Source organism: Lissotriton helveticus, chromosome 3_1 (genome assembly GCF_964261635.1).
Source record: "Lissotriton helveticus chromosome 3_1, aLisHel1.1, whole genome shotgun sequence".
Classification (NCBI taxonomy): Eukaryota; Metazoa; Chordata; class Amphibia; order Caudata; family Salamandridae; genus Lissotriton; species Lissotriton helveticus.
The window spans coordinates 322,600,108-322,627,457 of NC_136061.1; the positions used below are offsets into that span (position 1 = coordinate 322,600,108).

The 27,350-nt window shown below is 43.2% G+C and overlaps 1 protein-coding gene across 4 annotated transcripts in view; it reads left to right on the top strand.

Moving 5' to 3' along the window:
* LOC144822416 (multidrug and toxin extrusion protein 2-like) overlaps window positions 1–26,682 on the top strand; it is a 1,067,040-nt gene extending 1,040,358 nt beyond the window's left edge. For 2 of the 4 annotated variants that reach the window (XM_078679901.1, XM_078679902.1), the window contains exons 13-14: window positions 5,814–5,886; window positions 25,919–26,679. In XM_078679901.1, the coding sequence (XP_078536027.1) occupies window positions 5,814–5,886; window positions 25,919–26,121 (276 nt within the window). In that variant the 3' untranslated portion in view covers window positions 26,122–26,679. Of the gene's footprint in view, window positions 1–5,813; window positions 5,887–25,918 lie in introns of all 4 variants that reach the window. The other 2 variants (XM_078679900.1, XM_078679899.1) reach the window with 2 other exon arrangements.
* The last annotated feature ends 668 nt before the right edge of the window (window positions 26,683–27,350 follow it).

Consider the following 27,350-nt stretch of genomic DNA (forward strand, 5'->3'; position numbering starts at 1 on the left):
GTGGGTTACTGTTTTGGCAACTACTAAATACTTTCAGAGGCTCATTGAACAGAACTTAGCAACTGCTTTTAAAATCTTTTTCAAAACCTATGATAAGGGATTGGGAATTAAAAGAGAAGCTGTTGATATTCCAGAATTCAATGAAACTACATCCAAGGTGGTGTACAATATATAAAAGATATGGACACTCTTCCAATGATGGAAAATCTCATCCTGGCATGCCATAACTCTGGGGAACAACCCTGTGTGCACAATAGAAATCACCGCAGAGAACTGGTCACCCCAGGGAAAATTGTGGAATCTAATGTTTCAAATGATGATTGTCTGAAAGGCACTTTAAGACTTTCTGATAAATTACAGCAGAACATCAATATACCACAGGACCTTTTTTTAAAAAGGACTTTCAGAGCAGAATCGCTAATGGGAGAAAAAAACTACTGGGATAGAATGGAACTCTTAAATGTGTTAGATAAGAGCGCAGGGGTGAAAGGAATTTCATATTGTTAATTGCTAATCATTTCATATTGTTTATTGCTAATCATTAAGCCGGAGCATAATGCTATCTTGAGACAATGAAGGCAAACAGCCAATTGATGTTTTCTGGTGAAGAATGATGACCCTTACACAAATTTACTCATGAGTTTGCCTGTATGTGCCAATATGTGACCTATCTAATACTATTGCATGCATAGAGTTACAAAGGCTTATTTTAAAGATAATGATCATTGTCCCAAAGGGGGTCTCTGAGCATTTGGTTTGTCAGAGTCCAGTACTAAAAGAAGTTTGGCTACAAATGTTTAAGGCGGGCACTCTTGTCTAAGGTTTTTATTATAGGCCAGACAGAGCTGGAAGGATCCATATCCTCATACAGTTTATGATTGGGTAATGAAGATGAGCTATATCATTTCACTTCATAAATTAATTTAGCAGCAACATGGTATGGAGTTAAAAAAGTTGCAGATTGTAAGAGTTACAAGGAAAAGGGTTGATAGTGTAATGCAGCACTTGTGGCCAGTGAATGAATATCTCTGTAACGAGCTGGTTTTGGTTATGGCTGAATGATGTGAGACATGGGTCACATTAATTAAAGTAACTGTATAATTTATTGTCTAATAGTGGTGGGAGAAAAGGGTAAAGATAGCGGAGACTCATGTTTTGCTTCTGGGAGGCACTTTTACAGAGAAATGTACTTGCACAAAGCTATTTACAATGAACTGTTTTTTCGAATTTGTGTTTTTTTCTTTTTTGAATTGTGTGTAAATTATATATGCTGTTGTTTTCTGTAATTGTTCTTATGACTCAAGATAAAAAATAATCATCACACTATTTACATGTAAGGCTGTGTCCCAAAAATATATTAAGGCCTCTCACTTTCATTGCCAAATAACATGTTTGTGCAGATTGTTCATCTTCTCAATAATTCCCTGATAACATTAATTAGTTCATATTTAGCCCAAAAATGATTTTGTCTCTTTAGCTATACTGCAACCAGATATTTTCAGACCACTTACTATTTTTACATCTATGTATATATATATATTTGTGGCTTGAGTTCAAAACCGATTACAGTGTTAAAGACACATCATTAGATTCAAAATAGGGTTTTTTCAAAACCTGTCATAAATATGTGTCCGACTTCTAACCAAATCACTAAAACCTAAAGTAGTTGTAATTCAGTATCATGTCAAGTTAGCTTATATGAAAACACATTACTACTTTTGTTTTCATGTTCAGTCAATTATACAGGTGAACTATTTCTCTCAGTATAAAAAAGCATGTCCTTAATGAAGATGTATTGTCAGGAGGAATGAAATTCAAGTTTGACTTGGAATGGTGTAGAGGCAACAGAAGCAGGGAAAGGGCAAAGACATAACAACATTTCTATTTTGGGAAGACAGTCAGTGAAAGAAACCAGGAGAGTGACAAGTCTTACAATGAATGATAGATGCAAGAGAAATCTCGTGATGCAATGGAGAGATCACTGGTGAACATTTCACAAAGAATTATGGACTTTGTTTCCTCTGGAAAGCATTAAAACCCACTATTCAGGTGGGGGTGAGGGAGTATGGGCACACACACAGGCATCCTAAGAGACATCCGCACCCAACAACAGAATCTGGAAGATAACCTGCAGACGTTAGAGCGGGAAAATTAATCTGACCCAAAGGCCAGTACCCTAGCAGCCATTAGAAACCAGATCGCCAAGTTTGTAGCAGCAGCAGAGCAGGAAACACGCCATCTCTCCCATAGACGTGTAGCCAGGGCATATGGGGAGGCGGGTAGACCCGTACGCCCTTAAGCCATGATTTTAAAAGCTCTGTGGGCGCACAAACATGTAATTAGTATTGAAAAGCCCAATGGTGTGCCTTGCTATGACACACAGCCCATTGGGTCGAAATTCTTTATATTTTATGCTCAGTTATATAGCTCCTGTGAGAGCACATCAGCAACCAAGACCTCAGGGTATCTGGATGATATAGCTTTAGCTTGACTCTCACAGGGCCAGAGTGTATATCTCAACCCCCCTATTACAGTAGAGAAAATTAAAAAAATTATAAAAACGTTGCCCAATAATAAAGCCCTGGGCCTGGATGGTCTACCAGGTGGATTTTATGACGAATATGCTTAACGTCTGGCCCACACCTGCTTAAGATGTTTGACGAAACATAGGCTAAGCAAATACTGCCCCCTCACTTCGAGAGGCCCTCTTGATAAGGCTATTAAAGCTGGACAAGCCTCCAAACCAATGCTCCTCTTATCGACCGCTGTCACTTAATAATGTTAACATGAATATACTAGCCAAGATAATTGCTTCCAGACTCCATTCATTGCTACCATGATCTTACCAGATCAATCCAGATTCGTTCTCACCCAGTCAACAGCACAGAATGTACACACTACTTTTACTTTAGTTCACCAGCTTGGCCCCACTCTGAAAAGCTGCTGTGGTCCTATTAAATGCAGCGAATGCGTTTGACTCTATTGAATGGACCTAAATGTTCACTATCCTGCTTAGGATGAGCATACCTCCCACTTTTCTATGCTGGATCTTTTTACTATATACCCTCCCCGTGGCCCGACTGAGAGTGGATAGTGTCACATTTGAAACAAAACTCACACACAGAGGCATGAGGCAAGGCTGTCCATTGTGGCTGGAACCCCTAGCGTGTGTAATAAGCCAATGTCATGCAGCAGCTGCACTACTCTTTCTTCTCCATCCACTCGCGAGGTTGATGTATGCGGACGATATGGCCATCTTCATCCGGAACCCAGACATCTGCTTAGATCAGATCATCTGGAAGTATTTTCTATTTGACTATAAACAGGACAAAATCATATATCATACCCCTCATCACTAGCACGGTACCATGCGAATTGAAATTCCCTCTAGAGTGGCACATTGACCCAGTAAAATATTTAGGGGTCTCAATTTATAGGGACCCTGAGGTGGTGGTCTGATATAATTATGGCAAAGCGATCACAAAACTGTAGGACTAACTGCTTAGGTGGTCCATTTTGCCACTCTTCCTTGTTGATCATGTAGATATCACGAAAATAATAGTCTTACCAAAATTTCTTTACCTATTCCATACCATACCAATTCCACTCAGCCAGAGGTTTTTCCAAATACTTAACTCTCTCTTAATATCACTGACCTGGGAGGGGAACAACCGAGGATTGCTTGGTGTATGCACACACGGCCATATGAGCAAGAAGGGTTTGCTGCCCCAGATATGCCCTTATATTATATATGCACTCAAGCACAATAGGCAGACTATTGGGTCTAGTTCCTAGTGTATATACCACATTTAGCAATCGAACCAGACGCTGCATACTCCATGCCACTCAAGGCCGTGATTCTACATACTCTGGGGACTATCAAACTGCAAAAATCACCACGACAATCAGCATTACTAGGGCATGGCAGAGGCTTAGTTAAAGAGCCCATAGAACCCCACCATGTGCGCAGGTCCTCCTGCTAACTCACCACCCAGCACTATCAGTCACTGTGGTACACAAAGCGCTAAGCTTGCTAGCTAAAGTGGGCTACACACAATGGGTGATGATTTCGCATATGGGCAATATATTGAATGGGCAGCCATAGCCCTACAGGAAAGCTGCTCTCCCTTGCTTTACTTCACATATCTGCAGTCGAACTATACCCACTGTTCCCAGTGGAGCCCCCACCTCTGATGGCACTACAGACATTACTGTCCACTTCCACTTGGCAGAACCTTGTCACCAGGTTATACAATGTGTCCGAAGAAGCTCAGACCAGTCAATTACTAGGAGGTAAATGTAATGACGTCCTGGATTTGCCCATCACTCAAGCGGAATGGTTGTTCTGCTGTGCACAAACCGGGGAGATAAGCTTGAATGGGAACTTTCGAATCATTTACTTCAAGTTTTTACATCAGATGTTCTACACACCACTCAGGCTTTGGAGGTATGGCCTCAGAGATGATAATATTTGTGGCATATGTGGGTCCTCCAGGGGCTGGCTTCCTACATCTGGCGTGGAACTGCCCCCGGATATACCAGTTCTGAGAGCAGGTTACACACATCCTCAAAGAGGTAGTGATTGAAAAAGTTCATTGTACTCCTAAAGTATATTTATTTGGCTGTGTGAAGTCATTCAAACCGGCTTGTCAAAAACTAGTCCGTCTGCTGCTGGCTAAGATAGGGGTTGCTAAATATTGGGGCCAGAGTGCATACCCCCAGCTGGAAAGCTGGTTTTGAGACTTGGCATACTGAGGAGACCAACTAAAAACGTATGTAACTGCTGAGCGACTCTAGACCAAAAGATGTTTGGGTGCAGATCAGTGTGCCGGAGGTGGCCCCAGCAGACCTAATGATGTGATGCAATAGGAAATGTAAGGTATACGATACTGGTACAATATATGTTTAAATAGCATGCCATCTGGGAATGTATGGGCAATGGTGGGCAATTGTTGTTCTCTGGATTGATGTGATGTGTTAAAATAGATCTGCAATAAAAAAAAAATAATGGACTATGGGAGCACTAAAAGTGCTATTTAAAGAATTATTTTATTTTCCAAATGTGAAACTTAAAAAGTTTAACACTAGAGTATAATTGTTTAAGTATTTTTTAAAAGTGTATGCATTTTGTAATGTGCAACCTGAACACATTTGAAAGGAAAGTGATGTTGTTAAGTCAACATGGTGACATGTAGTTTTATTCCAAACTTGTGCCATTGCTTTCAGAAGGAATCTTTTGTGTTAGGGAAACATGCAGAATGCACAATTTGATGAACCACTTAAATAGTGATGAAATATTATCAAGGTTAAAACAGGCGCTTTTATTTATAACAATCTTAAAGCTCATTGGTTTGGTGAAGGCTGATGGATTTGGTAGTGTGTGTTTTAGATAGGTCCATATACATGGCTGAATTGGGTCTAATTAAACTTTATTACCCCACTGCTTTGTGAAATCTTTGCCCTCTAAATTTGAATTATATGGGGAGATTTGTTTGCTTCATAGGGTAAACTTGAGGTACTTATATGCTGTTGTGTTATATGCTGATTATGTGTACTCTTCTAAAGCCCCCACTGGGAACACGAAGTCTATGTACATCTGGTAAGAGGAAGCATCCACATTCTTTAGCATGCCTAGAGAGAATCAGATGGATCTTTATGTGCACCCAGTGCCAAGATATGTTGAGTCGAAATGGTTAGTGTTGCTGTACAGGTAGTTTTCTGTCTCTGCAAGGCTGTGAGCTGAAAGGTCAGCTATATATATTGGAATATATGTTTCTGTCTTTTTACTGATTGCCTGATTTGTTTGTGCCTAGGCAGTTGAGCGAACTGGGATAAAGCAGAAGAAGCCAACAGATGTAAAATTGCCATACACACACTCCTTCTCAGGTAAGCATTGCATTATGAGTTTTGAAGATAAGGATTATAAACACCAAACGATCCTCTCAATTTGAACACATTTCTCCTTGAGCAATAGGGTCTGACGTGGTTTGAAATATCCAATCTTTCTTTAAGTGAGGGGATCATGTGTTCTAGTTTTCATATTTCTTTTATTTTAGAGTGCTGAATTGCCAAATGTTGGTACAGCTAAGAGCGAAGAAATCAGATTGACACGTAACACTTCTTGCAGAAAGGTGACACAATGTCATAGAGCAGTGGTTCTTAATCTATTGACTTCTAAGGAACCCCATGTAATCATTACTGGAATCCAGAGACATACACTGAATGATCATTTGAATTTAGGGGTCCCCACTTAGTAGTTACTGGGAGAATGGTACCCTAGCCTAAGTAATTTCAATGATTTGTACTGCAAATTAAAATACAGGAGCAAGCATTCATAAAAACAACTATACAAATGACAAAATATTTCATTTGATTAGCAAACAAATATAAAAAAATCTACATTTTAACTTAATGGGAAGGATGGAACTTTTCCATGTTCCCTCAAAACAATCTGAGGATGCCAGCTTCATTTTTAGCTTCCAATTGCAAAATCCTTCACATTTACAGCATGTTTATATGGGTTTAAGAGGAATATATACAATACGTATACTTCAGCATTCTGACGTATTTTGTTAATAAATATCTCGATCGGACTTGTAATCTGGTTCAAGCATCAACTTCATTGATGCTTGAACCCGAACCAGATTACAAGTCCGAAATTGATGCTTGAACCCATGACGGCAGCGGGTGTACTCTCCTTTATATGAATTTATTCTACTTATACTTATCTGGACCAGATTACAAGTCTGATTGAGATATTTATTAACAAAATACGTCAGAATGCTGAAGGATACGTATTGTATATATTTCTCTTAGACCCATATTATATGGGACCATACACAGGTTCTATCTGGAATGTGGTGAACTTGCTTACAAAGATTTGCGCTTGCCCTGAGGAAGTCGTCGGGTGATTTTCCCTGAGACGAAACACGTTTCCGCTATTGGCTACATTTGGTGATGTCATCTACATCAACTCACCCACTATGAATTTATGTATAATACATCTACGTTTATGATAAGGATAAAGGAAATAAGAAAATAAAGAGAAGAAAACTATTTGAGAACATCTTGAATCTGGACACTTCACTGGACTGATGGTTTGATATGGTTCAATTTTGAATGTTACTTTGTTTTTTGCCTGGGAGCGATATTCTGCTTACTGTTTATCCACTGTGTACTTGTAGTTACAGAGGATTATTGGGACGCGGGTGGCCATTTCCATTTTGTTCCCTGGAGCAATCTTGAAAAAAAATTTGTCGTATTGTTACTTAAATATTGGTTTTGTGCAAGGTGTAACGAGCCACGCTTCTAAGTTTACTATCCTCAAGAAGCTCAAAGCGGACCCCAAGGACCTAAGAACTTCCGGACCATCTCCCTGCTCCCGTTCCCGGCAAAGGTCATCGAGAAAATCATCAACATGCAACTGGCCCGCCACCTGGAAGACAACAACATCTTGGACCCGTCCCAGTCCGGATTCAGACGAAACCACAGCACCGAGATCACAACCTCAACATCATCTCCTACGCCGACGACACTCAGCTTATCCTCTCCCTCCCCAAGGACCCACACACCGCCAAAACCAACCTCCACAAGGGAATGAAGGCCGTCGCCGACTGGATGAGGAGCAGCCGTCTGAAGCTGAACTCGGTCAAGACGGAGGTCCTCATCCTTGGACCCACCCCCTCAGCCTGGGACGACTCCTGGTGGCCGACAACACTGGGAACAGCACCAATACTTAGCGACTATGCACGCAATCTAGGATTCATCCTCGACTCCTCCCTCTCCATGTCTAATCAGGTCAACGCCGTCTCCTCCTCCTGCTACAACACCCTCCGCATGCTCCACAGGATCTACAAGTGGATCCTGACAGAAACAAGAAGACCGCTGACACAGGCCTTCGTCAGCAGCAGACTGGACTACGGCAACGCACTCTATGCAGGAATCCCAGCCAAACACTTACGACGACTACAGCGCATCAAAAACGCCTCCGTCCGACTAATCGTCAATGTCCCCCGCCACACCCACATCACCCCCACCCGAGAGACCTACACAGGCTCCCCGTCGACAAGAGGATCACCCTCAAGCTCCTCACCCATGCACACAAAGCACTCCACAACGCCGGACCAGCCTACCTGAACAGCAGACTCAGCTTCCACACCCCCACCCACCAGCTCCGCTCCGCCAGCCTCGCCCTCCCCGCTGTCCCCCGCATCCAAAGAACGACCTCCGGTGGCAGATCCTTCTCCTACCTCGTCACCAAGACCTGGAACACCCTCCCTACCCATGTACAGCAGACCCAAGACCTACTCGCCTTCAGAAGACTCCTCAAGACCTGGCTCTTCGAGCAGTAGCAGCACCCTCCCCGTCCCCCACCCCCGTCAGTGCCTTGGGATCCTCACGGGTAAGTAGCGCGCTTTACAAGTACTCTGATTGATTGATCCTCTTGGAGCATTTTAACTCGTTGCAGGACTTGACACAATCGACAAAAAAAACTACTGACTGCCTACAAACAGAAATTGTGGGCATGCATCTAGATGTTAAAGTACTTACTAATCGCCTGTAGAAAGCAGACTCTCGAATTGAGAAAACAAGGGATATGCACTACTGAAAAAACAGACTTCGTGACAAGAAGGATAGAGACCCTCGAGAACATGGTGGGCTTGAACTTGTTTTACCAGATGTGCAGACAAGAGCATACACAATGATGATGTCAACACCAAACTCTTACAGTAGACTATAGACAGAAAAAATCAAGCAACTCTTTTGAAATGCATATGGCCTGCAATTTCTTAGAGTGCATAACCAATCTTGTTTTCCACGTTCTTCTTTTCCGAATCTTTCTTCCTTTCTCCTCTCAAGACCACTATCTGAGTCTCGTCTTCCCCTTTCGGATATATGTTGTTTTACCACAGTGTATACATTAATGCTTTAGATACTCATCTCCTGTTTCATGGCGTAAAACGCATTTATTTATTTATTTTATTTATTTATGCATTTTTATATAGCGCGGACTTTACCCGAAGGTGTCAGAGCGCTTCACAATAGGAACAGAACTGATACATGACAACATTACAAGTGAGCAAAATACAAAAGCAAACGTTACATTAAATGAAGCAAAATGACAATTGTGCGCCAACAAAATATAAGAGGTAGCAAATGGTGCATTACAAAAGTGTGGTAAATAAATAAATAATACCTCTATTTTTGACTAGATATAACAATAACAGATAGCTCAATAAATAAGAGTCAAGATTCGAGGTAGTAGGAGTTTGCAGGTTTAATACAGCATAAAAGACAGGAACAGGACAACCTGCACGGGAATAGGATGGCAGCGCTGCACGGGGCAGGGACAAAGGAATGGTAACTTTTAATAACAGTGCACAAGTATATATACTTAAACAAAATACATGGTATTCAATACAATAGGCGTAGCAGTGGGCAGGGCCTGTAGCAGTCGCGAAAGATAAGGCAGAAAGTAGGTGTAACAAGAGGCGTGAACAGGGCGTATACATAGACATGTGATGTAAACGTAACGGAATATGTCACAAATGGGGCGGAAACATGGAGGGGGCTACCGAAGGAGCCGGGACCTCTAACCTAGTGGTGCGCGCAAACTGGCAATGACGTGTTACTAGGGAGAAGCTGGGGGCTATGACTTCTGAGCTAGAAGGAGAGACGAAAGTCTGGAGAGTCAGAGCGACATGTACCTAAACACTATCCAGTATCTGATGTTTAGAGAACATGTTGATAGAAGCCAAAAGTTATCAGTGTAAAGGCTAACAGACACTAAGACTGGTGCATGCATTATTCTACATGTAGTGTGTGTTGAGGAATATTAAATGACCATTAATACAGTATTTCTCTTACATGGAGACGTAAAGGCTAGACGATGACTGAAACTATTGATGCGATTCAGTAGCTTAGGAATGCAGAGAAGGAGAGCTGGACAGATAACTGGAATCATAACATACTCTTGGCAGACTGGCAGGCAGAGCCAGGCCGAGCCGGGCACTGTGAGGCACGAAGTAAGTGAAGGGTCAGGGATACAGGTGGGGGCTGTATCGCTCCTCGGGGAGGGTTCAGGAGACAGGAGCTGAATCTGAGTCCGGGCCCTTTTGAGGCCTAGAAACGGGGACTTTACAATGAAATAACGTGCACACTGAGAAACGTGGCAACGTAGCTTTACATAGGCCTAATACTCGTAGCTTTCACGAGAACTGGAAACTGACATACTGGAGATGGACACAACTGTAATTGCGTCTTTAATCGATCATGGGGAATACATATGCATATTAATCATGCACATACAACATAAGATGGGGGACACGTAGGGACACAGAACATGGCAAAATTTACTTTTCCACATTCCCTCCTTGTCACTACGTTTCCATCAGGAAACATCAATATTCATGATACCATCTATCATTTCATACAGTATCATTTGCTCGTCTCGAATTTTCTTGGAACGGGATCTAGGACGGGACTTGGGACTAGGAATACAAGAGGTAGCACAAATACCGCAAATCGCAGGGCCACATTGTATACAGAGGCAGCAACTGAATATGATCGCTACTGCAATACCTAGAAATGACAATACTTTCCATCCCCAGGCAGATATGATACTCCAGAGCCAACTGGACCATGTCCAGGTGCCTGGATTCTGGTGTAACTGATGGGCAATTTTATGAAGTCTGGTTATAGCTGAATAAACAGACGGCGCGTTATTAGGAATGAAAATGCAGCAACTAGATCCGATGACTCTACATGCTCCTCCTCTATCGGCCAGTATGACGTCAAGAACGAGACGATTTTGGAGCACGACAAATCTCATAGCAGATTGCTCTTCGGTTAAGTTACCTAGAGCAGAGGCAGTCTCATTCACTACTGCTTCAAGGGTTCTGGTCAATCTACGTATTAACTTACTATTCTGGATAGGTCCTATAAAGAAGAAGAAACCTCTATTGAAATCTGTATACTGTTCTAGAGCAGTTTCAGTTTGATCGACAACTGGGGACTCGATCTCCCTTCTATGTCTAATATGTACTAGATGTGTGTTTCTATGATAATCAGATGGGGCTAGAAAAACTGGTGGCAGTAGGAAGGCAATGTAACAGGTTCCCTCCCAATCGAGGGGCAGACGAACATATGCGGTCTGACCACAAACAAAATAAGAATGACGTGAAGCTTTGAAAATAGATTTCCCACTGTCACTATACTTGACAATAGTAGTACAATCACTATGTCCTACATGTACGGAACCATTATTTCTGACACATAATTCGCCTTTGACTGGTAATACTGAAATAGCAGGTAAGTCTGGAGTAGGATCAGGCTGAACATTTAGGACCATAAAATTCGAAGAATAATTACCTAAATTATAAACTTCATTTTCTAGATCTAACCCTGTTCTGTGGGGAAGACCTTGCTTGTCTGGAAAACATGTACCGTTCAGAAAGGACACATCAGTTGAGGATGACGTTAACATGGACCAGGCTCCACATGAGCCATTATGTGAGAACGGATAAGGAAAGAGTGGCAGAACTCCCTTCGGTGTCTGGAAAGGGGGGAGTCGACCACACACCCAACAATTAGTGGCATTGCTGGTCTGGTGTGAATAGTGTAACATACGGATAAATGAATTATTGCGCATAGCAAGACGATAAGATAGTTCGTGAGGAGGCAGATCACTAAACGTGTGTTCTACTGTAGCATTAGAAAACTTATTTACATGAGAAATTGGAAAACATAAATGAAATGCATAACTCGTGCAGGTAACCATTAAGCTTAAAAACAATATAAAACTTAGAAAAACGATACATCGGATTGAGTTTTGACTAACTCTCTCACTATGGGGGTCTATTTCATACATGTCAGATACCTGTCTAACCGTTTCACCTAGGGGAGGACTTAGACAATTAAACTGGCTGACTTATTTTACTAGACCGGAGCTTACTTTTAAACTCCTGCTGCGGAGTTTTCTCTAACAGGGAGGGCTTTGAATCAATGTCATTTGCGGGACAGTCCTTAAGAATAGTATCTTGGCAGTCTTTAAAATCTTGACAATCCTTGGAAATGTTCTTGGAAACAGTTTTTAGTCCGTGAAATTTCTTGACGTGTGACAGGTGCACCCACCCCTTCCTGCCTTCCAACTTGACGGCAGTGCGGGTGGTTAGAAGGACTAACTTCGGCTCCTTCCAGCGAGGCTCCAGCGGACTCGAACGATCAAAATTCCGGACGAGAACCAAGCTTCCTGGAACAATTTCATGTGGTTTCACCTCGGTATTGTCTGGAAATGCGGCGGCAACCTGTGAACGACAAGAGTGTAGGGCAGACATCAAGGAAGCTAGGTAATCTGTCAGCATATTACTGGAAACATCTGTAATACTTCGGGGTCTGGGTGTACCCCACACATTCGGGGGGCGGCCGAATACGACCTCATAAGGGGACAGACCTGATCTGGAATGTGCGACCATGCGCATATAAAACAGAGCGACTGGCAAGGCAACTAACCAGTCTACACCTTTTTCTTGACAGATTTTGGCAATGCGGATTTTCAAGGTTTGATTATGTCTCTCTACGAGACCGGCTGCTTCTGGATGGCGTACACAATGGAACTTCCACTGGTACCCTAACAACAGGGAAACGTGCTTCATTAGTTCAGATGAGAATGGCTGGCCGTTATCAGAATACACGACCCTAGGGAGTCCATAGCGGGGGAAATATTCACGAACCAGCTGCTTGGCAGTGGTCGCGGCTGTGTAATCTGGGACTGGATATGCTTCTGTCCACCTGGACAAAGCGCATACAACTACAAGGACATACTTGAAACCTCGACATCGCTCCATCTGAATATAATCCATCTGGAGGACTTCAAAAGGGTGGTCAGGGGGCTGGAATCCACCTTGTTCCACCGGGACACCTTTACCTGGATTGAATTGACAACATATCATACAGGTACGGACTTTCTGTTTGGCTGCAGCTCGTAAATGCTTGTTGAACCAAATGTTCTGGATACTGTCTAACATGGCTTTTTCTCCTAAGTGTACTGGACTATGTGCGGTATTGATAACGACTTGAACCATTGAGTCGGGGAGAAACCATGTGGCTCTACCCTTCGTCACCCATCCCTGATCTGTCTGGACCCCTCCTTGTTCGGACCATTTCTTGATTTCTTCGGGAGTAGCATGTAACTGGATATCTATGACATCTTGAGTAGGTTCCTTAACTGTCATACAAGTAGTCTGTTCTAGAGTGGATGTCGGTGTCTTGTTAACTGGTATGTCTGGAGTCTGTGCTGTAAGCTTGGCTGTTCGATCTGCTAGATCATTACCTTGGGAAATAATGTCAGTAACTTTCGTATGTGCTTTGCACTTCATGATAGCGATAGATGTCGGTAAATGTATTGCATCTAACAGAGCTTGAATAAGGAACCCATGCTGAATCTTGGTTCCATGAGAAGTCATGAAACCTCTCTCCTGCCAGAGCACTCCGAAGTCGTGTACAACTCCGAATGCGTAGCGTGAATCTGTGTAAATATTAACTTTCAGGTTCATGGCACGTATGCAGGCTTGTGTCAGAGCGACTAGCTCTGCTGCTTGAGCAGACAGGGTGTCAATACGGTGTGTTTCAATAACTTCAGTGTCAGTAGTCACTGCATACGCGGCTACTAGTTCTCCTGTACTTGTTCTCATACATGAACCATCCACATAAAGTGTCAGGTCGGGATCTGGTAATGGAATATCTGTCAGGTCTTGTCTTGGCTTAGTCATAGTGTTAACAACTTCCACACAGTCATGCATGGCAGGATTTGAAGTAACTGACGGTAACAGTGTAGCAGGATTTAGAACGTTGCAGCGTCTGATTTCTATGTGTGGCTGGAACAGTGTCAGTTCATAACCTGTCAAACGTGCAATTGTCAAGTGCTGAGTCTGTGTTCGGTTTAAAAGAACTTCCACGGAGTGTGGAACTTGTACTGTCAAGGAGTGTCCTAATACTATGGAACCACTTTGTCTGATAGCTAGTGCTGTGGCTGCAACTGACTTGAGGCACGCAGGCAGAGCCTGGGCTACTGGATCTAATGTGCTCGAAAAATAAGCACAGGGCTTGTACTGTCCGGCTTGATCTTGTGTGAGAACAGATAATGCTGTACCATTACGTTCTGTGACAAAAAGTGTAAAAGGCTTACTGTAGTTCGGTGTTGCTAGAACAGGGGCTTGACATAAAGCTTTCTTTAACTCATTAAAACTAAGTGTATGTTCAGATGTCCAAGGGAGGACAGTCGATACGGCTGCCTCCTGTGTCGTTAACTGTATCAGTGGCTTGGCTAGAAATGCATACTGAGGAATCCATTGTCTGCAATAAGAAGTAAGGCCGATAAAAGCACGTACCTCCTTCTGTGTCTTGGGCTGAGGGAGACTCGCTATTAACTGGATACGGTCGGGTGTCAACTGCCTACCCCACTTGGACAGTAAGTGGCCTAAGTAGATCACTTGCTGGACACAGAATTGAAGTTTTGAAGGGGACACCTTGTGCCCCATCTCGGCTAGGAAATACAGAACTGTGAGTGATGCTCGCTCGCAAGCACGTTCAGAACGGGCAGTGATCAGTAGATCATCGACATATTGGAGCAGGGCAGTGTCAGTTGGCATGTGAATATTGTCTAGTTGTCTCTTAAGTGCTTGACTGTAAATACTAGGACTTTCTGTGAAACCTTGAGGAGCTCGTGTGAATTTATAGCTCCTTCCATTTAAACAGAATCCGAAAAGGTACTGGCTGTCTGGATGAATGGGGACACTGAAAAATGCATTCTTGAGGTCGATTACTGTGAAAAATATTGCCTCAGAATCAATGGCTGTCAATAGAGATGAGATATCTGGGACTACTGGATACTGGGGAATGATACATTTATTGAGTTCTCGAAGATCAATCACTAATCGATATACTGGGGGTGCATTTGGATCAGTACGTTTCATGACTGGAATGATCGGAGAATTACATACATTGGAGTCAGTTTCTACAACTACTCCTTGAGCCATAAGCTCGTCAATAATTTTGGATAAGGCTGCTACAGCCTCAGGTGGCAATCTGTACTGTCTGATTTGTGGCAAGACTATACCTTGCTTGAGAGTCACACGATGAGGTGTGATTTGCATGAAACCAACATCAGTTGGACCTTGTGCCCATAGATGCTGCGGAACATTAGACAATCTCGGATCAAAATCTCGTAAAACATAGTGACCCTTGAAGTCACGTAAAAACAAACGTATCCCCTCTGGGGAACAGCAAATAACTGCACCTAATTCTTTCAGTGTCTTAATACCTAACAAATTTTCTGGACAGGACTTCGTAAGCAATAGATCAGTAGTTCGGGACAATGGACCTACTGCTAGAGTAACTGGTTTGGAAATCTCGTTAACAATTGGCTTTCCTGAAAATCCAAGGGAAACATTTCTAGAGCCTGAGAGCGGAGCCCCTGGAACCTCGTCGTGACTAATAGTCGTCCTACTTGCCCCTGTATCAATCAGAAACTTTCTGTCTTTCCCCAATACTTGACTATGTACATAGGGACCTTCTTGATCTACAGGAATCTCGATGAGAGGCAAGCCTACCTCCCTCTCTAGGCTGTTTCATGAATACGCTTGATACTCTGGATACTCGGATTGTGCATACTGGTACATCTGCTGTGTAACATGCTGTGTTGCAGCAATAGGCTGCGGTGCTGGAACTGTCTGTTGTGCATTCTGTGGCTGAGAAGTCTGTGAAACTTGTTCTTGTCTAGGCGGACGTGGTCTTTCTTTAGTTTTACCAGTGGCTATATTGTGTTTCAGAACTGCACACTCGTTTATAAAATGACCTGGCTGTTTACAATAATTGCATGTCCCTTTAACGGGAGCTGCAGGATGACTGGCTTGATTCGAACCCCTCTTCTGACTGTCTTGTGGAACAGATTGTGCAACTAGTACTTTCATTTTCGTGTCTTTCATACGTCTTCTCTCGTGTTCTTGCTCTTCCCTGATTCTGTTCTGGTGATACTGGAGCATCTGGAGCATCTGGGACGGGGTACTAGCTTGCCAAGTACTTTCGACTTTCAAAACTCGATTTTTAACTGGTGGGCTTGAATTCTCGACTAATTTAGTAACAAAAAGATGAGGGTATGACTCGCTACTCGTCTTCAAACCACTGTTTATTATAAAACATTTCTCAAATCTGGAATAAAAATCACTAGTGTCTTCGTCTTGTTTCTGTTTACAGGCTGAGATTGCATCCCAGTCTTCCTTTTTAGTGGCTAATAATCTAGGTAAAACTTGTATTAATAATTCTGGTAATTCTTTACATTTGTCTCCAAGACCGGTACCTGGTACTCGTATCTTATCTTCAGCTTCTAGAGCTGTCCAATCGATCTTTTTCTCTCCCACCTCCCAATCTTTTTCCTTGAGTTTTTCGTATATGCCCGCAGGCAACAGGACTTTTAACATTTTAATAATATCTGGATACGTGTATTCTCCCATACGGAGCATGTCTTTTAATTCTCGGTGGAACCCTGCTGGATCTTTGTCGTGACAGGGAACTAATTTCTTCATCTCTAAGAGTTCCATCTTGGTAACTGGGGTGTAAAGAAATACTCGTTGCATTTCACCACCCGTTGTCCTAACTGGGTGTACTTCTCGTAACGGATGCTGTCTGTCTATATAAAACGGTTTACTTTCTGGGGGTGAGACATGAACAAAATGTGGGTTCAAAAACGTTCTATATTTGTGGCGCTGTTCTAGAATGACACTAATTAAATCTGTACCTAAACCTTTCCATCTATACTGGAGTAACTCGTTCAGGATATCATGTAACGGGCCTGGATCAGAATGTTGACCCTCATACAGTGTAATGAGGTGTTGGATCATATACATACCCACCAGTCGCTGCTCGGCTGGGGGCAGTTTCAGAAACATTTGTGCCACTATTTCGTCTGGAAAAGTGGTAGAATCAGTAATCCATCGGACTGCTGATCGGGCTAGTTCTTGTTCATGCATGGTACTTAACTCACTATAACCGATTCGTGATTTCAGAATGTGATCGGTAGCTTGAAATACTTGTTCTAGAGAACCTTGTTCCGGTGCTGGAGGATGAAACACTTTCTTGTGTTCTAGGCGTGACTGTCGGTCTGGAAATCTAGACTTACCTACATACGCTATTCTGGCGGTATTCTCGTCCTCTACCTCTTCAGTAGAAGAGTCATTTTCTTTCTCGCTTACTAGAGCTTCTTTGCGTTGTTCGTGTAACCTTATTATTTCTTTACGTATTTTCTTGTACATACTCTCTATACTATTGAGTGTCTTGTGCTTACCCTCGGCTATATTATCACTCCACTTTGTCAGAATTTTCATTTCGGTCGGATCTTTAGTCGGGGAATCTTGTTCCCTAATTAAACAATTAATCAGAAACTTTAACAGCATGAACTGGATCTCAGATTTTCTGTGAGACATAACTTCAGCAATACTTTCTGGATCTTGTCCTGTACGAATGAAACGATACATTCTGTCTAGATCTTCTTTCATATTCGGTAGGGTGACCAAATACTCGGACACCTGTCTTATACGTACGGAATATAGAACCATACTATCCTCGCCTGGGACTGGATCATAACAGCATTCAGTAAGAAGTCGCCTGATTTCTGCAATGGACTTATATTTAGGCGTACGCTGTAACGCACGTTCATGTAACTCGACTGCCCCTAGACGTCTACTTGGCGGCGGGGTACCAGGAGGACCTCCTCCCGCGGCCCCTAAACTGGAATCGTCGACTGATACTCTTCGTGCTGGCAGAGTGACTGATGTGGCGGGAATTTGTACTACGGGCTGGACCGGGGGTACCGTAGCAGGTACTGCAACAGGTGCCCCGGTGACTGGAGGATCATGAATTACATTATTTACAGGAGCTGGTGGAACAGGATTTGCATATTCTGGGACTGTGTCGTCCAAATAGGACGAGAGAAAAATATCAGCTGCGGTCTGTTTGTGACGTAGCTTGGTCGGAACTAAGGGTGGCGGAAAATTACTGGATGCCTCCGGGGTTGCTTTTGGCAAGCCCTCGGCAAGAAGAGGATACATACCCTTAATGAGGGCATTCCTCTGTCTGTCTGACTGTTCGGTTTTAACTCGTTCACCTATTTCGATTAGTTCCCTTTCTTGGGCTTTTTCTAAGGATTCTCGACTTAATTCTGACTTTCTGATTTCTTTTTCGGTTCTTTTATGAGATTCTTTGCGCCATAACTCGATGGCATCTTTCTGTGACTGTCTGGCTTTCTTTTTCCATAATGCTTCTTCTACTCGCATGATGCACTCGGCATCCCATGTACCCGATACGGGCCATCTATACTTTTCTTCTAACTGTTTGGTGTACTCCACCCATAAATCTAAATACAATATGGCACTTATGCCATGCTTTTGATACATAAAATGACCTGGACTGTCCCTAGGCGGGACAGGAACTGCTTCTTCTAACAGACCTTTTCTAGTTTTTAAATGACGTAACTTGGAAAACAATGGCATGACTGGGCTGGAGTCTAGACACAATACAATACACAATGAACACGATAATTACACCACTTTCATACCACGACATTGAAATACATGAATGACATTTAAAATAACAGTTCGGACAAAATACTACCTAGAATACTGAAAACAGAATACAGAATTTCTCGAGAACAGAACGGACTAGAACAGAAACTAGATGCACTGCTAAAACAGTACGAAACTTACCGGTCTCATAAAGAGACACGTCAGGACCCGCATCCACCTAAGTGGACACTTCGTGTTGGATCTGTGTACCCAAACCCACGGACCAGAGACAATGCAATTGACCCTGTCTAGATACTACCCCAGCAACGGTACTCACCGGGCAGCAAGAACGGAAGGCCTCGGACTGGACTGGACTGCTATGACGCCGGACGGACGAACTTCGGACTTCTGTTACGGGTGGGCCTCCGGATACCTCGGACCTTGGACTCTCGGCTTGGGCTCTGGTCGGGACTCGCCGCGTTCCTCCACCGCCTCGTCTGGATGCTGGACCGCAACCTCCGTCTCCTCCGTGGGCCTGAGGGATACTTGACCCAACCCGAAATCGATTATTGGCTCAATGAATCAGTACTCACAGTTGATCATTTTTGTGACTGAATAGGTGTTTCAAGTTAATCACCACTTGTAGATTTTATCAAACAACTTAGAAATGCATCCACCTTGAAAAATTAATTTATTCAAAAAATGAATTTATTCAAAAATGAGGAGTTTTAATGAATTACTCCAACACAGCGAGGAAATTTCATATATACATTAATAAAAATTTTTGAACAACGAACGGTAACAAAGAGAGCAGCGTGCTTCTATAAAGGTGCCTAAGAGAGAAATAGTGATTTTGATAGAAAGGGTGTAAGCCTCAACAGAATAGTGACATAGGGTTGTTTATAAAATTGAAAAAAACACAGTGCTGTACAAAGGACAGCAGAGATATGTACAAAGGCCACTAATTGCTTATTTCTCTTTTAACATTTATACATTCTTTTACTGGCATGTATAATGTTTGAAAACGGTAGTGGTCCTATTTTAGGGGAGTTTCGCGTCGACGTTTCGACCCGTCTGGTGGTACTAGGGTAGCTGGGGACCTCCACCTGCGGGTCTTTCTCAGGACGTATGTGGCACAAAAGAACTCCGTACCGTGGTTAATAAAGCTGTGGGCCTACAATGAATTACAAAAGGCAATATTTAGGTGGGTGCATAAGATAGATGTTAACGAAGAGGTGACCTCGACCTCAAGTTACTTCCTTACCCAAAATTTCTTTGTTGGGATGATCAAAAAACCTCCTACACCTGGATGGTTATGGACGACTGAAGGGTCACAGTCTCGCTCCTTCAGTACCTAGGGAGGGGTATTATGTGTCAATCCTTCATATAATTAGGTATCCATTAAATTAATACCTCAAGTATCATTAACAAGGGCTTACCAATTAGTGGTCGTGGGCCTTCCACCAAGGTTATTCAGTTGTAGATGTCAACAGTAACATATACGAATTAATCCGTTACTGTAAGGGAACATATGAATGCAAGTATTTAGAAGGGGGTTCAATCAGTGTATTCGTCTGTTTTAATTGAGAATAGCGGGGTGGTTCATACCTTTTGGTGTCCGTGTGCTGGCATCTTAGTGAGTCTAGGTGGAATTCAATGAAAGCGCCAGAGTTCCTGCAGAAAACATGCAGAAGACGAATGCGACCTTGTGTTATATTGTTTTAAGAGGGTACAGCGTATTAGTAAATAAATGGTGGTTTTTAACCCATTATTTACCTTACGGGATGGCGGCTTCCACTTAAGGGTCGTTTACAAAAGACGATCTCAACCGGCAATAAATGACGCTGTATGGGGACATGAAAAAGAAAGGTCATGTCAGAACCGGGTGCGGTGATCTCGCAACCTAACGGTCATTAATTAAGTTTGGGAATAGGTCTACGGGGGAAAGAAAGTCTTACCGGGAGTGTGGCTTTCCTGGCGGCGACTGCTCAAGTCAGGGGGCCTCGTAGCGCGGTGACGTCATACGGACGTTTTAAGGCATTTGCAAAGACGTCGACATAGAGAGCAGACTCAGTGAAACTCTCAGTTGGATTTTAGGGGAAGTGTTGCTTGGCACAGAGAAAGGACTCGGTGTGGTCATGGCAACGGTGTTTACCGTAGAGTGGCCAGACATGGGTAAAAATAAATTCAATAATTTGAACGATATCGGGGCCATGGTAGTTTTATTTACTATTGTTGGTTATATTTTAAAGGGTATGGTTTGAGAATAAATAGACATCGAGCAAGGGCTTCTCGGTGGACAGTTGTAAGAGTTTATACAATGCACCAGGAAAGCTCAGGGTGATGCACAGTGCGAGGGTAATGTAGTATCCTAAACAATAGTCAGTTGGGGTGCATCATCTGTTGTTTAGAACTGCTACCTGTTTGCTGATTTCTTCGTATTCGTTAAGCCCCCGCTTTATAGTGTCGAATAGATGGATAAAACGGCACTCACGAAGGCTCAATACATGACTGAAGTCTCCTCCTTTATAGAAGCACGCTGCTCTCTTTGTTACCGTTCGTTGTTCAAAAATTTTTATTAATGTATATATGAAATTTCCTCGCTGTGTTGGAGTAATTCATTAAAACTCCTCATTTTTGAATAAATTCATTTTTTGAATAAATTAATTTTTCAAGGTGGATGCATTTCTAAGTTGTTTGATAAAATCTACAAGTGGTGATTAACTTGAAACACCTATTCAGTCACAAAAATGATCAACTGTGAGTACTGATTCATTGAGCCAATAATCGATTTCGGGTTGGGCCATTGTTTCTATGCCAATATTGACTACCCAGGTCCAATAAAGAACCGTTTTGGGTTACCCCATTTTTTATAATGAGGGATACTTGAAGCAGAAATATCTGCACGTGCACGGTATGGTTCCGTCACGGCTGCAGAGGATCAGGGGGCTTGCGTGGCTTCTCCGGCGCGTGGGGAAAGGGCAAGTCCCTATTCGGGCGCCATTATGTGGTAAATAAATAAATAATACCTCTATTTTTGACTAGATATAACAATAACAGATAGCTCAATAAATAAGAGTCAAGATTCGAGGTAGTAGGAGTTTGCAGGTTTAATACAGCATAAAGGACAGGAACAGGACAACCTGCACGGGAATAGGATGGCAGCGCTGCACGGGGCAGGGACAAAGGAATGGTAACTTTTAATAACAGTGCACAAGTATATATACTTAAACAAAATACATGGTATTCAATACAATAGGCGTAGCAGTGGGCAGGGCCTGTAGCAGTCGCGAAAGATAAGGCAGAAAGTAGGTGTAACAAGAGGCGTGAACAGGGCGTATACATAGACATGTGATGTAAACGTAACGGAATATGTCACAAATGGGGCGGAAACATGGAGGGGGCTACCGAAGGAGCCGGGACCTCTAACCTAGTGGTGCGCGCAAACTGGCAATGACGTGTTACTAGGGAGAAGCTGGGGGCTATGACTTCTGAGCTAGAAGGAGAGACGAAAGTCTGGAGAGTCAGAGCGACATGTACCTAAACACTATCCAGTATCTGATGTTTAGAGAACATGTTGATAGAATCCAAAAGTTATCAGGGTAAAGGCTAACAGACACTAAGACTGGTGCATGCATTATTCTACATGTAGTGTGTGTTGAGGAATATTAAATGACCATTAATACAGTATTTCTCTTACATGAAGACGTAAAGGCTAGACGATGACTGAAACTATTGATGCGATTCAGTAGCTTAGGAATGCAGAGAAGGAGAGCTGGACAGATAACTGGAATCATAACATACTCTTGGCAGACTGGCAGGCAGAGCCAGGCCGAGCCGGGCACTGTGAGGCAGGAAGTAAGTGAAGGGTCAGGGATACAGGTGGGGGCTGTATCGCTCCTCGGGGAGGGTTCAGGAGACAGGAGCTGAATCTGAGTCCGGGCCCTTTTGAGGCCTAGAAACGGGGACTTTACAATGAAATAACGTGCACACTGAGAAACGTGGCAACGTAGCTTTACATAGGCCTAATACTCGTAGCTTTCACGAGAACTGGAAACTGACATACTGGAGATGGACACAACTGTAATTGCGTCTTTAATCGATCATGGGGAATACATATGCATATTAATCATGCACATACAACATAAGATGGGGGACACGTAGGGACACAGAACATGGCAAAATTTACTTTTCCACAAAAGTGACAATCGTGAGTCAACAAAATACAAGAGGTAGCAAACGCTGCATTGCAGGAGGAAAAAGTGACGTGTGCAGGTTACAAAAAGCGTACAAAATAAATATAGAGGTATAATACTGCAATATATGGAGGACACTCCAGCACAAGAACAAACGTTACGTAGGCACTGGTGGCACTTGTGCAGGTGTCGAAACAAACAAATGTAGGAGGTAGAAAACAGTGTGTTACAGGAGAAAGTGACGGGTGTAAGTCACCCACGAGTCCCAGACACAGGAAGAAGGACAATACTGCAATAAGAGGCAGACTCTCAAACCACAAGAACACACTGGGCAGACACTTCCATAGTCAAGTAAAGTAGATTTTTCAGTAGTTGAAGGGCTTCCTTCAGATAGCAGAGAGGGCATGAATTACATTTGGAAATGTCTTTGAAGAAGGAGAACTTTGAGGTCATGTTTGAAGGCTTGGGAGGAGGAGGTGGTCCGGAGCTGAGGCGGAAGTGAGTTCCAGATTCTCACTGCGCTGCCTGAAAAGGATTGGGCCATCGATCTCTCGTTCTTGAAAGTGGGAGGTTCAAGCAGTAGAATTTCCGCATTTCGTGATGGTCTAGAGCCTCCAGAGAGTTTCAGTTTATTCGCCAGGTAGCGCGGAGAGGAGGAGTGCAAGGCTTTATGGGTAATGCAGGCAGTCTTGTAGATAGCTCTAGCCTCGATGGGGAGCCAGCGGAGGGAGGATAACATGGCAGTGATGTGGTCGCTTCTTTTGGCCCCATAGATGAAACGAGCTGCTGAATGTAGAACAGACTTAAGGGGGGATAGGTGGGATTTGGGGAGGCCAGTCAGAAGAGAATTGCAGTAGTGCAGTCTGGAGAGGACCAGCGATTGGACCAGGGTTTTGAGGTCATGCACCAGGAAGAAGCGACGAATCCCCCAAAGAAGGGGCAGTTGGTATCGGGCAGACTTTGCAATTGAATTAATGTGGGAGAGTAGATTGAGTTTTGTGTCGAGTATGACACCAAGGGATTTTGCGCTGTCGACAATGATGGGATTAGTGTTCAGCAGATTCATCTGGTCCATTCATGATTGCACCGGGGGAGGAGAAAGTGAGGAGGAGAGGAGGAGGAACTCAGTTTTGGAGGGGTTCAGGATCAGTTGATGTGTTGACATCCAGTTATGAATGGAGTCGAGGGTAGAGCTTAGGACAGAGAGATCGTGAGTGGAGGCAACCTTAAGGTAGATTTGAGTGTCGTCAGCGTAGAGGTGATAGTTGACCCCAGATTTACTTAGGAGATTTCCCAGAGGTTCCAAATAGAGATTGAACAATGTGGGTGCAAGAATAGAGCCTTGGGGAACACCTTGACCCACCGCCAAAGGAGGTGAAAGACTGTCCGCTATTTTGATAATTTGGGATCTATCAGAAAGGAAAGAAGCAAACCATTTAAGCACGGTGCCCTCCATGCCCATTCTCTGTTGAAGGGTGTTGAGGAGGGTGTTGTGGTTGACAGTGTCAAAAACTGCCGAAAGGTCAAGGAGAATTAGAAGACAAGACCCCCCCGAGTCTAGTATTCTCAGCGCATCATCGATCACTTGCAGCAGGGCAGTTTCAGTGCTGCAGTTTTGGATGAAGACGGACTGAAAATTGTCAAGAAGATCATTGTCCTTAATATGACGTGAGAGTTGTTTCGCAACACATCTTTCTGTGATCTTCGCAAGAAAGGGTAGGTTAGTGATGGGGCGGAAGTTGTTGAGGTCATTCGCATCCGCAGTGGGTTTTTTAAGCAGAGGGGTGACCTGCCCAGATTTGAAGGGAACAGGGAGGGAGCCTTGATAGAGGGAGAGGTTGACCAGAGTGGTCCAATAGGGAAGAGAAAGGGTATAGAAGTCAATGGCAATGGCACTGGGGATGGGGTCGAGCGAGTGGTTGGAGGGCTTTGTTTCGAGGATGCACTTGAGGAGGACATCTTCAGAGATGGGGTCGAAGTTCTGCCAGATGGCTAGTGATTTGCGCTCCTCTGGAGGGGTAGGATGAGCGACCTGAACCACAAGTGATTTCACTTTTTCGTCAAAGAATACATTTGCTATACAATTGCTATACACTGGAATGTATTAACATATATTCCCCGAAATTCCATATTTGAATTGTTCTACATTGGACTTCTCCAATAAAAATGTATTGAAATTAAAATAAAATGTGACAGGAGTTCATAGACATAGAGCAGACGAAGGAGCAAACTGCAGTCCCAGTGTGAGGAGTGTGAAAGGTTTTCGTTAACCCCACATGTTTACAGAGGGTAGTCGTAATTCGGATTCACATAGAAATGTGAAAGGATGTCTCCCTGTTGTGCTTCTATTTTCATATACCAAGCCTGTTTTGGCACCCAGAAATAATCAATGCTGACAGGAGACACATATGGTCCCTGTCAACCTTGTGAGCTCTGTATCCTGTGAGAAGATAAATGCATTGTAGAGCAGCAGTATGTACTGTCTGCCCCCATAAGCATGAATGCCTGCTTGTTAGCTCAGCATGCTCATCACTCATGAAAATTGTAACTCATGGGCACTGCTGCCACAGAATTGCGAGGGTCAATTAGATAATCACAAATGTGTGCCAGTGCTTTAATAAACTGATTCCTATAAATTTACATGTCTATCTGCAGTTCTGCTTTTTAGTCTCCTACACATAATACACGGTGCCCTGAGCAAAGTCATGATCTGTAAGATTCTTACAGGCGCTGTCTTATAGAAAAACCTTCTGATGCCCACCTTAGACCAATTCACACGTTTTTTACAATACTTGTCAACAATTGAACGTGCATTTGTTGATATATTAGTTAGATGCAAGAGCACTCATTTGTTTTCATGGCCTGTTTCTTTTATATATTTATTTAAATTCATAATAAGGTATTTTACATAGTTGTTTGAAATCCTTAACTTTTCTTACGTTTCATGGCACAAAATTAATAATAACTGCCATCGACAGCAAACCTCTAAATGTTTTAAGATCTCGAATGCACTCAAACAATCAATACGTCTATTGCTCACAGAATTCCAAACTCACTAATGCTTCATGCTTTTTAATCCCTTCTTTCATTTGTCAAGAGCGGCTAGCCATCTTGGTGAAAAACAATAATAATGCTAATCAAGCCCATTTTGTTGTTTGTGTATTACAGGGAAAGAAGATGATCAGAGTGTCCTTAATGGAAATCCCTCGGATCAGCTTCCAATTAATGAGCTTCCTTCACCAAGGGATGGAACCAAAAGTGACTTTCTGCCCATAAAGGCACTCATTTTAAGACGTGGCCTCGCTGCTATAGTGGCCATGGGCTTATTAGGCATAGGAGTGTTAGTAAGGCTCTTGTTAGTGCATGAGTAGCGAATCCATACAAGTGAAGGTCTTAAAAACAAGCCGTGCCAGAGAATACCAAACAATGTTTAATAATAAAGGAGGACAAATAACTTAAAGAGTCCTATAGTGCCAATTTCACGCTGCTTTGTCGGGCTTTGGGAGCACGAGTTAGGAATGCAGTTTGGAGCAGCGTAATTTAGCCACCACTCTTACACATCACAGAAGTGCTGTCTATACGTGCACCTAACTGTCTATTCATTGTGTGCCTTAAACCTATTAATGTATATGACTCATTTAGACACATTTACTGAAATGTATTCACTTTAGAACTCAGAGAATAATAAACGTGTGCACTAATGTTCATTAGAACATTAGAATGTTGGGAGTTCCATTGAAAACAACAAAGTGCTCCGGGCTTCTAATGGCCAGTAGAAGCCTGGGGCCTCATTTATGAGGCCTTGCGTCAGTTTTGCGCTTCCGATGCGTCACTTTTTGTGACGCATCGGCGGTGTAAAACATGCCTCCTGTTGCGCACTATTTACAAAGTGACGCATCTAAGCAGATGCGTCACTTTGTAAACCCCTGCGCTACATTATACCTGCGTCAGGTATAATGTATGCAGAGGGGGCGTTCCCCCGCAAAAGCCTCGTAATAGTGACGCAGTGAAATCTATGAGATTTCATTGCGTCACTTTTAGGACGCTGTTGCGTCAAAACCTTGCGCCTGCCTCACAGCAGGCGTAAGACTGACGCAAGCCCTTTCACATGGGGCTTTCCCCATGTGAAAGGACGCATTGCTGGAGTTGTGTCACTTTTGTGACACACCCCAGCAATGCGTGACTTTTGCGCTTACAGATACGTCAGAAATACTGACGTATCTGTAACTCCTTGCCACAGGATGCGTCATACTGTAAATATGACGCATCAATCATGTCGCAAGGAGTGCGCACTGAGAAGTGACGCATCGCTGCTTTCACGCAGCGATGCGTCATTTCTCATAAATGAGGCCCCCGGAGCTTCAACATTCCAACGTTTGTTCACAGCTCTTGCTGTGAATAAAAAGGCCTCACAGAGGCCGAGGGGATTTCAGTCCCCATGGGTCTCTGTCAGGACTTTGATTTACAAATTAGAACATTTTACCCTCTGAGATGGAATGTTTTAAGAAGCTTAGAGCCCCCCACAGAGGGCTCTACCAGCCATTAAAGGCCTGCTCCCTTGTTAAATGCCCTCACCTTTAGCTTGTGAGCCCTAAGGCTA